Here is an 11,550-nt window from a genome sequence, read left to right as displayed (position 1 = left end):
GGAGGATTTCCACATGTCTGACACCTGATGGAACTTTTTTGAACCATGAAGTCTGTTTTTTCACTTCTATATGTATATGTGTATTTTTTTAGTTAAATGGATAAAGTTTTATTAACTTTGTTACTTAGAAAAGTTCCTTATATATTTAGTGTGGGATATCACATTCACTAACCACAAAAACAAATTAAGATTAGATAGATGAAGTCGTACATCTCGGGTTTGTGGTTGAAAGTCAAATCCATTTGTAATGATGTACTCCATTTCATGTGGATATTATCTGTTATGAATTTTCACTGATATAAAATAAGTAAATAAGATTGAAGGGAAATTAATTTAGTATTAATAAGTTTGGTCTAACACATCTCCATTCCCTAGGGTAAGGCCAAAACAAGACCAATTAATTACAATGGAGACAGCCTCAATTGGATTGAGGAATGACATAAGACACCGCATCACCCTTGAGTCAAGTTAATTTGTGGGCTTTTTCTCTGCTTTCTCTCCTCTATGCAACACTGCAACTCCTATTGCCTACAAATAGACCATTTTCTGGGATCTTAAACTCAAACTTGAAACCAGAGGCCGAGATGGACAAGAACATGGCTGAAGATGGGGTGGAGGAGAATAGGGAGAATACGAAGAAGAAGGAGCTCGGAGGGCTCAGAACGATGCCATTCATCCTGGGTGAGCTTGCAACTTGCATCTTCATCTTCTGTGCTTCTTTTTCTTTTCATTTCGTTTCTTTCTTTTCTTCAAGTAAGCAAAAATACTTCTCTGCTTCTTTTTTCCCTAGGAACAAACATCCTCCTTTCTTACTCCATGTTTTTCTATTAATTTCCAAGAGTTCCTCCGGAAAACGCCTAAGCCAAACTCCAATCCCCATCATTTCCTGGGCTGTGTTAGCTGCTCCGTTATGCAATTATTAGTAGGAATTTCTGGAAAAAGGGTTGATCATAAGTTTGCTCTTTTTCCAAGATTTTTAGTGCCCTCTGTGAATGATGTGCATGGCAACAACCCAATGGCATTGCGGTTGAGTGGTCGATAGGCCTTAGATATTGGTTTCTCAATATAGAAATTTTCCTATAATAAAACTGCTATATAATGCCTGATTCTGGAAATGGGCTGTGAGTAAAGTTATGATAAAATTTTGAAATTAAGGCATAAAAGCGTCTAGCTTTTCTAAGGGGCCTTCGTTGGCCATCAAAATTGAAAGATATACTGTTTTCCCTCGTTTGGCATTCAATGAATGAGCTGGTTCATAATAGCCCATTTCTTGGTTCAACTACTGCTGGAAGACAATGGAAAGGTTGGTTCATGTTGAAATGCAATAGAAAAATATTGGGTTCTGTTTTGGGCCTTTTGGCAACAATGATTGATATGTGTGTACCACTTTTCCCCCTCTTAGGCTTGAAATGGTTTATAATTTTTGATGTTCCATTAGTATGTGCATATGCCTGCTTTCCCAATGGTTTCATATAGAAACAAACTTCTTAATTTGTGTGCATTCACAAGGCTCTGGTTTCCCGAATATCCATTTATCGAACACTTGACCTTGATATAACAAGAAGTTCTTGAGATAATCGAAAAACACGAAGACGTGTCTACATCTATGTATTGATGAAACATTATCTGTTTGGATCGAGCTGCCCCAAACACTAAGTTTAATTTTCATTGGGTATGAGAGGTATAGTTGAGCAAGTGGATTGATTTTATGATTGTATTTTTGACAGCAAATGAAATATGCGACAGATTCGCATCCAGTGGCTTCCATGCCAACATGATAACTTATCTGACTGAAGTGCTGAACATGCCCCTGGTCCCAGCCTCCAACACCCTCACAAACTTCAGTGGAACTGCCAGCTTCACCCCGCTGATCGGTGCTTTGATTGCTGATTCCTTTGCTGGCCGTTTCTGGACCATTATTGTTGGGTCCATTATCTACGAACTGGTCTCTCTTTTCCTTCTCTTTTTAGAAATCAAGCTATCTCAATCAATTCATTTGCTAAAATTAGTTAAGACCAATTATTTTTATGGTTATGAACTACAGAGCTCCTTTGCTCTGCTTTTTTATAATGGAATTTCGGTCCCTCCACTAAACTCTTATGACGATTCAAATTATCCGAAGGTCAAAACATCACGATCATTTCACATGTGAAGCCTAAACATGTGAGTCACCGTGGTGTTTGGTCTCTGGGTTTAGGTTACCACAAATGCTATTAGAGTTGATTCTCAACCTTGGTGTGAGATTTTGTTTGACCTTATAATCTTATAGGGTATGACAAATATGTTGTGTTTATAATTTTAATATCTCATATTGGGGGGTTGAGTGCACATGCGTGCTCCTCTAAAACATACAAATGTGTTTTAAAGATATGATGATCTATTGGACCCAAAACAAACAATATTATATAATTAGGAGTGTACCATTAGAAATGGTATCAAGGCCAATTCCTGATCCTTGATGTAGGAATTTGATTAGCCCTTTAAGTGATGTTTGTTTGTTTAGCCCCCATGTGCCTACATGGAGAAACACATAAAGAAGTGATTGTGATATCCCACAATGAATAAAAGAAAAAGTTTCTAATGCTATATCGTACATGTTATTTTTAATTTTTTAGACGTGTTTTAAAATTGTGAGGGTTTCTTGAGCAAAAACTAACAATATTTATATGATCATGGAGCATCGGTACAGTTCTCACCAAGGATGGTTTAGTGGTGCCGAAGTCCTACCATCTCAATGTGAAAAAACAACTGCCCATCATGCTATGGGCATAAGAATTTGAACTATACTGGTATATGGTCTATCTAAATAGATTGAGTGTATCATTAAATTGATAAAAAACAGAAAATCCTGCCATCCTAAGAGAACCTTGAAAATAGTTGACTGAAACAAACTTGATATATACCACTGGACCGCTTCCATGATGAGGACCTGAGTTGTACTCTAAGGCCACTATAGAAGAAGTCACGAAGTACAATCTCTAGAAGTGGTCTAGCTATGCCCATTAAATTAGAGTATTTACTTCTCCAAAATAGGAGAACTAATCCCATGTTTAATGAAAAATCTCTCTTGCCACAGGGATTGGTCAGCATCACCATATCTGCAGTGCTCCCATCACTTCGTCCCCCACCATGCCCAACTAAAGAGAACTGCAAGGAAGCCTCGACCTTGCAGCTTTGTATCCTCTACATCTCTCTCCTCCTCACATCTCTGGGCACCGGTGGGATTAGGCCTTGTGTTGTTACCTTTGCTGCTGACCAATTTGACATGTCCAAATCAAAAGTTGCATCTCGAAGCTGGAACTTCTTCAATTGGTACTATTTCAGCATGGGACTGGCAACACTGAGTGCCCTGACCATTGTTGTTTATATCCAAGACAATGTAGGTTGGGGTTGGGGTCTTGGACTTCCAACCATTGCCATGGCTCTGTCTATCATAGCCTTTTTGGTAGGTTCACCTCTTTATAAGAAATTAAAACCGGGAGGGAGCCCGTTGGTGAGGTTGGCTCAAGTAATTGTTGCTGCAACAAAGAAGAGGAAAGCAGTTGCACCTGCAGACCCGAGTCTCCTGTATGAAAATAAGGAGCTTGATGCTACTATTTCCGTAAATGGAAGGCTTCTACATACCAATCAGTTCAAGTAAGTTATGCTGCATGTATACTTGATTACTCTGCAAAATAGAATTGGGTAGAATGCAGAATAAAGTAATTAACATTAAGGGTATTTGGAAGGAACTTCGATTAGTATTATCAGCTAGAGTGATTTCTAATAGCCTTTTCATAAGTCTTATACCTAAAGAATGAGGACACCGGGGGTTGGGGGTGTCAAATGAAAATGGTTCTTTGATACTGTAGTTAACAGAATTGCTTTTCCGAGTTATTTTTCTCAGGTGGGTTACTTAGAATTTTTAGATAAGAACATAAGTTAATACTAAAAAAAAAAAAGTTTAGCATATAGGTCTCTGTAAATTTAATTTGAGGGCATTCTTCCTTGATGTTCTTACTAAATGTACCATAAAATTTTGTTCATGAACCTAGCTAATACCATTATATTTTTGTGTGCTGAGGTTTTCAATGGCTGGTCTTATATCTGATTGCCTGTTTTCATGTTTGAAGGTGGTTTGATAAAGCTGCCATAGTAACAGATGCGGAGGCAACGAGTTTAAACCCACCAAATCTCTGGAGGCTTGCCACTGTCCATCGAGTAGAGGAACTAAAATCCATCGTTCGGATGTTGCCCATCTGGGCTGCTGGAATCTTACATGTCACTTCATCGTCACATCAGCACAGCTTCACCATCCAACAAGCTCGCACCATGGACCGCCACCTGTCCCCATCCTTCCAAATTCCTCCGGCCAGCTTGTCAATCTTCAGTGTCCTAACCGTGCTTATTGGGATCGTTCTATACGAGCGCTTCTTTGTTCCATTGGCTCGCAGATTCACTAGAAATCCCTCAGGCATCACATCACTACAAAGGATGGGCATTGGCTTCATGGTTAACATCTTGGCCACAATAGTGGCATCTTTCGTTGAGATAAAAAGGAAAGCTATTGCGGCAAATCACAACTTACTGGACAAACCAAGGGCCATTATTCCCATTAGTGTGTTTTGGTTGGTTCCTCAGTTTGCCCTTCATGGAGTAGCTGAGGTTTTCATGTCTGTAGGGCACTTGGAGTTTCTTTACGATCAATCACCAGAAAGCATGAGAAGCACAGCAGCAGCACTGTATTGGATAGCGATAGCAATAGGAAATTATCTAGGTACCCTGTTGGTCACATTAGTCCATAAATATACAGGCCACAGTAGGAATTGGCTACCTGACAGGAACCTGAACAGAGGGAGATTGGAGTACTACTACTGGCTGGTGAGCGGAATACAAGTTGTGAATCTGATATATTATGTAACATGTGCCTGGTTGTATACACACAAACCCGTAGAAGAGGTGGGCGACAGCATGGACAAAAATGATGTTGACTTAGCAAGAGGTAGGAACGATGGAAATGTTGATGGAGATGTAGAGCTTGCGAAGACTGGAACAGTCAAGGCTCAGTGATGAGAGAGATTAATAACAGTGGATCACAAAGAAGTCTCACTTTGTTTTCCAAGAATTCAAACAAATAAAGAAGAAAATTCATGGGATTTGGTCTTTTATTTTGCTGTGTTACAAATAATCAGTCACCTAAATTGTACATTTTGCATTAAATTGAAGAGAGCCAATCAAGGTGGAACTATCAACTATCCGATTGTCTCTGACCCAATTTGGTAGACAAACTAATGAAAAGTAAAATAACCACTCTCCTTCGCTATGTCCAATGCTTCACTCTCAGGGTTTCTTGAATAGTTACCCAATTGAATCACCATCACCATGGAGCAGTTTTGATTCACCAAAGAAATTTGAACCACGCATCTCAGAATCGACCCCATCATGGACCAGTTATGGGCCTGTGGCTTGGCGAAATCACATCATCCATCAGCTTTTCTTTTTTGTCCTTTGCAAGTGTCTCCATTGCACTCAGCCACACCATGGGAATATTATCCATTTTGAGTTTCAATCTGAGTGATTTCTAACTGGATTTCCACATCACCCGAGATATATTATCAAGTTCTTGGTCACTTTTTTGTACTCATTTGTAAACCACAATTGAAGAATGCCAAATATCCATCAATAAAGACTATGTTTATGGAGAGCATGAAAAGACCCAAGAGGTCAGTGGAGTTGGGACTTTGGATAGAGGTGGAAGCAAGTACTCTTTGGTAAGGAGTGGGAAAGTGGCAATTAGTGAGCTGGAATGTACAGCCTCCGTTGTGGTGGGAAAATCTTTTCCTTTTAGGAGAAAGTGGCTTCTGCAACTCCAGCTTGTAATTTATGCAAATTTCATTTGGGTGAAGAGGGGTCACGGAAAGAATTTTAAAACGTTGTTGGAATCAGGAAGTCGGCCCACCCTGCATTTCCTGACAATAATACAGTTGAATTAAATGAATTATAATTTTAATATTAAATATATTTTTAAATTATATATATTATAATCAAATATCACAATATTATTATCAAATAATATTTGATATAATTTAATAATTAATATATATTTATGAAATTCATATTTTTTATTAGTACATATAATATTATTATCAAATATTATAAATTAGATTATTCAGATATCAATTTCTTGAACAAAATAACTTTAAAATATATATTATATTTCTAATTTTATTTTTTAGAATTTTTTTTTACATTTTTATAATTTCTTATCAATTTTAGATTCATTGATATTTTGTGTCAATATATCCACCGATATATTTCTTATATATCCGTAAAATTGAAATACCGATATATCCGTAATTACTAATATTTTCATCTTTATCTCCACCTATATTTAGAGCCCTCAAACTCCACCAAGTCTTAAGGTTCTTCCACTAACTCCAAAGATCCTTCAAATGCAAATATATTTTCAAATATAAATGGTTTCCAATATATCGATCAACTTTTATAATATCTCATAAGTAAAAAACGTTTACTTAAACCACTCTTTCTCACAGCATACTCGTAATAGATAAAAATTAATGCAATAACTCGCTTGAAACAATAAGCACTATAAATGAAAATAACTAAGCACCAAGGTGCAGTCAATAAGGACATGTAAGCTGGATAGCAATTACACTAATCATGTGTTTAAGACACACAATAATTGACAAGAACGAATTTTAGAAGTTTGAAATATTATAAATGAGTGTTTAGCAATTAATTTACAATGCAAGCGACCATTATAGAGACAAATAGATGAGATAATTGATTGTCCTATTGTCTACTTGGTTTTTTGAAGCCTTGCCTAGGCCACTAGCAAAGGAGTTGATTTTTGGAGTACCTACATGTCAACTGGTTGACCGTTCAATTATTTGTACCTTTTAATGATTTAAATTTTATTAAATGTTTGGTAAAGATTGATTCAATACCCTAGCTTCCTTATCTAGGTTTTTATTCCAATTCAAGTCTTATCTAGGACCTTACCGGAAGATGATAAGCAAAGATGAAGAACACTTATTTTCTTTAGTTGATGTTTAGCATAGACAAAGATGAAGAACACTTATTTTCTTTAGTTGATGTTTAGCATAGACGTTGAGAAAATTTATCTTCAAAAACCCTAAACTTGTTATCATATTTTGTTCATGAAATAAATGTTTCAAATATTAATCATTGCAATATTTGGTTGCTGGCTAAGCAAACACACTTGTCATTTCCTCATAGTTTTATTAGTATTTGAGCAATATTTGAGATTATTTATTGTGACATTTGGGGTTCCCATTATACAGAGTCTATTTTCTTGTGCGAGATATTTTCTAACCATTGTTGATGATTATAATCGTGCAACTTAGGTTCATGTCCCATAAATCTGAAACTCATAATCTTTTATCATCTTTTATCAAACTTGTCACCTTTCAATTTGATCAGAAAGTAAAGAAAGTCCAATTTGATAACAAGGAGGAATTTGTTATGACTAGTTGTTTTTTTCAAGAGAATGACATTTTTCATCAAACTAGTTATGTGTGGACATTTCTCAAACTCAAATATCATTGACTACCTTAACTTCATGAGCTCCTCTAGCTTCAAGTCCTTCCTATTTTCTAGCTAGACCTACCATTTTTGCTTGCATGTTTACATCTTCATTCAAACATACAGTCCTCCTTTAGAATTGCTTGGAGGCTTGGCTTTGCTTGAATCCTTTCATGAAGTTCATCCATGATCTAGATACCCCCCTTACATAGTTTAAAAAGTCTAAGGCTTCATCAGACTTTTGCTAATAAAGGTACCTACACACATGGTTTTTAGCATTTGCTTCATAGTCGTGGACTTTTGTAAGTAATTACTAGAAAACATGTGTTAAGGTATGTTTATGAACAAAAGTCTTTATGAAGCCTTTGACTTCGACTTTTTCAACTATGTGGCTGAGATATCTAGATTAGGGGATGAACCTTATGAAGGCACTTAAGCAAAGTCAAGCCTTCGAACAATTCTAAAGGAGGAATGTATGTTTTGAATGACTTTATATGCATCAAAGTAAAGATGGCAAGTCTAGCAAGAAATTGAAAGTACTTGAAGCTAAAGGAGCTTACAAAGTCAAGGTAGTTAATAATGTTTTAGTGTAAATGGTGCAATGTTCTATATGTCGACTAAACATGTAATGAGTGAATGTCCAACTATACTAACAATTACAAAGATGTTTATGGAACAAGCTAATGTAATTGGATTTTTCAATAATGTTCTAATGCAATGTTCTATATGTCAATCTACTAAACCTTTGACCAAACTCTCTATAAAAGACTTTTTTTTTTTTTACAAAAATCCTTATATTGGTATTAGAGAATTTTTAGCTACCTTAGTTTTTTGTTTGTATAAACATAAATAGAAAATTGGTCATGCAAGAAGGATTCCTAAAATTGAGGAAAGAAGCATTCCTTAAATTTAAGGATTTCCTTAAATCAAATATTCTAAAATGAAGGATTCCTAACAAAAATAATAGAAATTTTAAAAATGACCACAGAAAACATTACGACCAATGACACAAGGATTATTTGATTAAAAAGGTAAAATAAAGTATATATCTAGAAGAACAATAATAACTTTAATGTTTTAAAAGGTGTAATGAAACTTTTACTTTTCATAAAAATAGTCCCTAACAAATTTTTAATTTCTATCTTATATTAAACACTTTTTGAATAAAGGATAAAAATATTAAAATAAAGTTATATATATGAATTTTTAATATATTCCAAATATATAATATACATGAAAACTGTTTTTCCAACTAGGATATTATCTCATTGTATTGATAAGATATTTAATTATTTAATTAAAAAAAAGGTAATTTAAGCACATTTTCCTTTTTTAATTTTTTTTTCAATTTTTACTTAAATGGATAAGTCATACCTAAATTCACATATGGAAAAAAAATCAATTTTACTTTTCCAATATATTAAAATATACTTGGCTTATATTTAAATTACCAATTGTTGGTAATTCTTACCATTAAAGAGAAAGTAAAGTTAATTTTATTAATCTTTCCTAAGATTTTGGGTAAATATAAATAGCCCTCATTTTTTAAAATTTTATTATATGTCTTCTTTATCTTTCTCATCTGATATTTTAATTCAAAATAAGATGAGTATATAATGAATTTTTAAAATAATGGAGCTAATTGTATTTAACCAAATAACGGGGTCTCTAATGAATTTTTCAAAATAACGGAGCTAATTTTATTTAACTAAAAAGAACTAACACCCTGAATGGACTTGGCCCATCCACATGTTCCTCATTCTCCAGCAACTCCGGAACCACGCACATAAATCGACTGCACTACGATACGAATGCACCATATTAACTCACATAGATTGTCTACACTGTGATACCAATGTAACTTATTTCCGTACAAGCATTCACCCTCAGTTTATCACATCCACACATCTCTCCTTCACTCTCACTTCTAGCCCGCCTGTCATCCTCAGCGTCAGTGATAAATAATGCTCAGGACACTTGTCCTTCTCCTCTACCTTCACCTCAAACTGCTCCATCACCGATGCTGCAATCGACTTCATCTGAATATAAGCCATGTCCTTGCCCAGACACATTCTCGGCCCAGCATGAAATATCGGGTACCGAAACGGGTTTTCCTGACGGTACACACCGTTTTCCAGCCATCTTTCGGGTTTGAACTGCAGACAGTCTTTGCCCCATATGCTCTCTATCCTCCCCATTGAGTAGGGTATGTACGTCATGAACCATCCCTTGCCAACAAACGTGCCGTCCGGCAGAACGTCGTCGTTTAAGCAGTATTTTGTGTCGACCGGCACGGGTGGGTACAATCGCATCGTTTCGGATATGGCTGCGTGCAGATAGTGCAGTTCCCGGAGCTCGTCGAAATTATAGGTGTCGCCGATGCTTTTTCCGTTTCGGGCCCGGACTGTTTCGAGCTCTTTTAATATATTTGTCTCGACCTCTGGGTTCAAGGAGAGTAGCCAAAAGAACCATGTCAGGGCGGAAGATGTGGTGTCCCGGCCGGCGAGGATGAAGCTGATGACGATATCTCGGAGAAATTCGGGCGAGTTGTCATAGTTTCCGACGAACCGCGATAGTAAATCTTGGTCTTTGTTTTCTGCTTTTTGCTCCAGTCTGGATTGGATGATCTTCTCCGCAAATTCATGAACAATGGCTATCGATTTCTTCAGTCGTTTCTCTTTTCTCATGTTGAAGAACTTCTCCATTTTCCAAATAGATTGAAACGCATACATGAACCTTCCTGAGCTGAGCGTTGCAGCGTCCTCGAAGGCGCGCATAAAATCTCCGCCGGCTGTGGCATCGCCTCCGAGACAAGCCGGATCGACGTTGAACGCCAACTTACACACGTTATCAAAAGCGAACCGCTCCAAAATGTCCTGAACATCTAACACACGTCCTGTTTCTGCTGCTTTCTTCAAAATCGGGACCAACCTCGTCTGAGTCTCCACGGTCACGCTCTCAAAAACGAAATTTCGGAGGGACTTGGTGTTGAATTCGTAACTGGCGGTCTTCCTCTGAACCTTCCAGAGATCAGCGTCGGAGTTGAAGATGCCTCGGCCGAGGAAATCTTCGAGAATGGATATAAATTGCGGGCCCTTCGGGTAGTTCTCGAAGTTGGTCTTGAGCATATGCTCGACGTTCAATGGATTTGCCGTGATGACGCCGTGAATCCCTCCGGGACGCCGGATAGTGCTGGTGTTGGTTGGGCAGCGGCTGAGGACATCAGTAGTCCAGTCGAGAAAGCGGTGGCGATTTTTGAGGAATTCCGGTATGCTTCCGAGTAAAGGGTAGGCTTTGAAGCCTGTGGAGATGGGTTTGGTTTTTGAAGAATAGAAATAGAGAGAGAGGAGGAAGATGAAGAGGAGAAACTGCAGAGAGAAGAGTTCCATCGGAGGAAGAAAAACAGCGTATGCAAAGAAAATGAGATTGGTGGATTAACAACGAGGGTTTTTATGCTTTGGACATCAATTTTAAAAATAAACCTAAATTTATAAAATCAAATTTGAGATTTATCAAAGGATGGTGGATGAGATTTTTTATTTTTTATTTTTTATTTTATTTGGAAAGAGTTTCGGCTTGATTATCGTCCCACCTCAAAAAATAAATAAATAAATAAATAATTTAAATTTATTTATTTTTCAATTTATAACACTTTAAAAATTAGCTTTTAAAAAAAAAGTTTTGAAATTAGAAAAAAAATAATAATAATGTGGCTGTAATTCCCTTTTCCCATCTCATTGCACTTGCCCCAATTTATTATTTTTTATTAGGAGAAGGATAAGAAAATGGTAGTCGAGATGGGGAATTCATCTTATTCTCATCTCTAATTTGATGAACACATGTATTCGAAGACAGCCAACACCTAGGTTGGCCCCCTCCATGGTTTGGCCCCTCTCATACTTAGTCGACTGCTCCAAATTTTACCTTTGAAATAAGGGATTCTGACCAAATTCAATGTGATTTCTATATACACAAGTCCAAAAAAATTTATTTAGCCCCTACCAA

General features: G+C 36.6%; 2 protein-coding genes across 2 annotated transcripts; one reads left to right on the top strand and one right to left on the bottom strand.

Annotated features, from left to right (window-relative positions):
- Positions 1–424: 424 nt before the first annotated feature.
- NPF3.2 (protein NRT1/ PTR FAMILY 3.1) lies at positions 425–5,147 on the top strand. Its single transcript, XM_002277950.5, has 4 exons — positions 425–681; positions 1,728–1,945; positions 3,077–3,636; positions 4,113–5,147. Exons 1-4 carry the CDS (start codon positions 585–587, stop codon positions 5,047–5,049), a joined length of 1,812 nt encoding a protein of 603 aa, XP_002277986.2. The 5' UTR covers positions 425–584; the 3' UTR covers positions 5,050–5,147.
- A 4,185-nt stretch (positions 5,148–9,332) lies between these two features.
- LOC100267102 (cytochrome P450 CYP94D108) lies at positions 9,333–11,018 on the bottom strand. Its single transcript, XM_002277973.4, has one exon. It carries the CDS (start codon positions 10,932–10,934, stop codon positions 9,432–9,434), a length of 1,503 nt encoding a protein of 500 aa, XP_002278009.1. The 5' UTR covers positions 10,935–11,018; the 3' UTR covers positions 9,333–9,431.
- Between the last annotated feature and the right edge of the window lie 532 nt (positions 11,019–11,550).

This window comes from Vitis vinifera, chromosome 8 (genome assembly GCF_030704535.1).
Source record: "Vitis vinifera cultivar Pinot Noir 40024 chromosome 8, ASM3070453v1".
Lineage (NCBI taxonomy): Eukaryota > Viridiplantae > Streptophyta > Magnoliopsida > Vitales > Vitaceae > Vitis > Vitis vinifera.
This window is presented reverse-complemented; position numbering and strand designations above follow the sequence as displayed.

Coding starts and splice junctions, on each gene's coding strand:
- NPF3.2 (XM_002277950.5), top strand. CDS start 585: ATGGACAAGAACATGGCTGAAGATGGGGTGGAGGAGAATAGGGAGAAT. Junction 682..1,727: donor AACGATGCCATTCATCCTGG/GTGAGCTTGCAA, acceptor TATTTTTGACAG/CAAATGAAATATGCGACAGA. Junction 1,946..3,076: donor GGTCCATTATCTACGAACTG/GTCTCTCTTTTC, acceptor CTCTTGCCACAG/GGATTGGTCAGCATCACCAT.
- LOC100267102 (XM_002277973.4), bottom strand. CDS start 10,934: ATGGAACTCTTCTCTCTGCAGTTTCTCCTCTTCATCTTCCTCCTCTCT.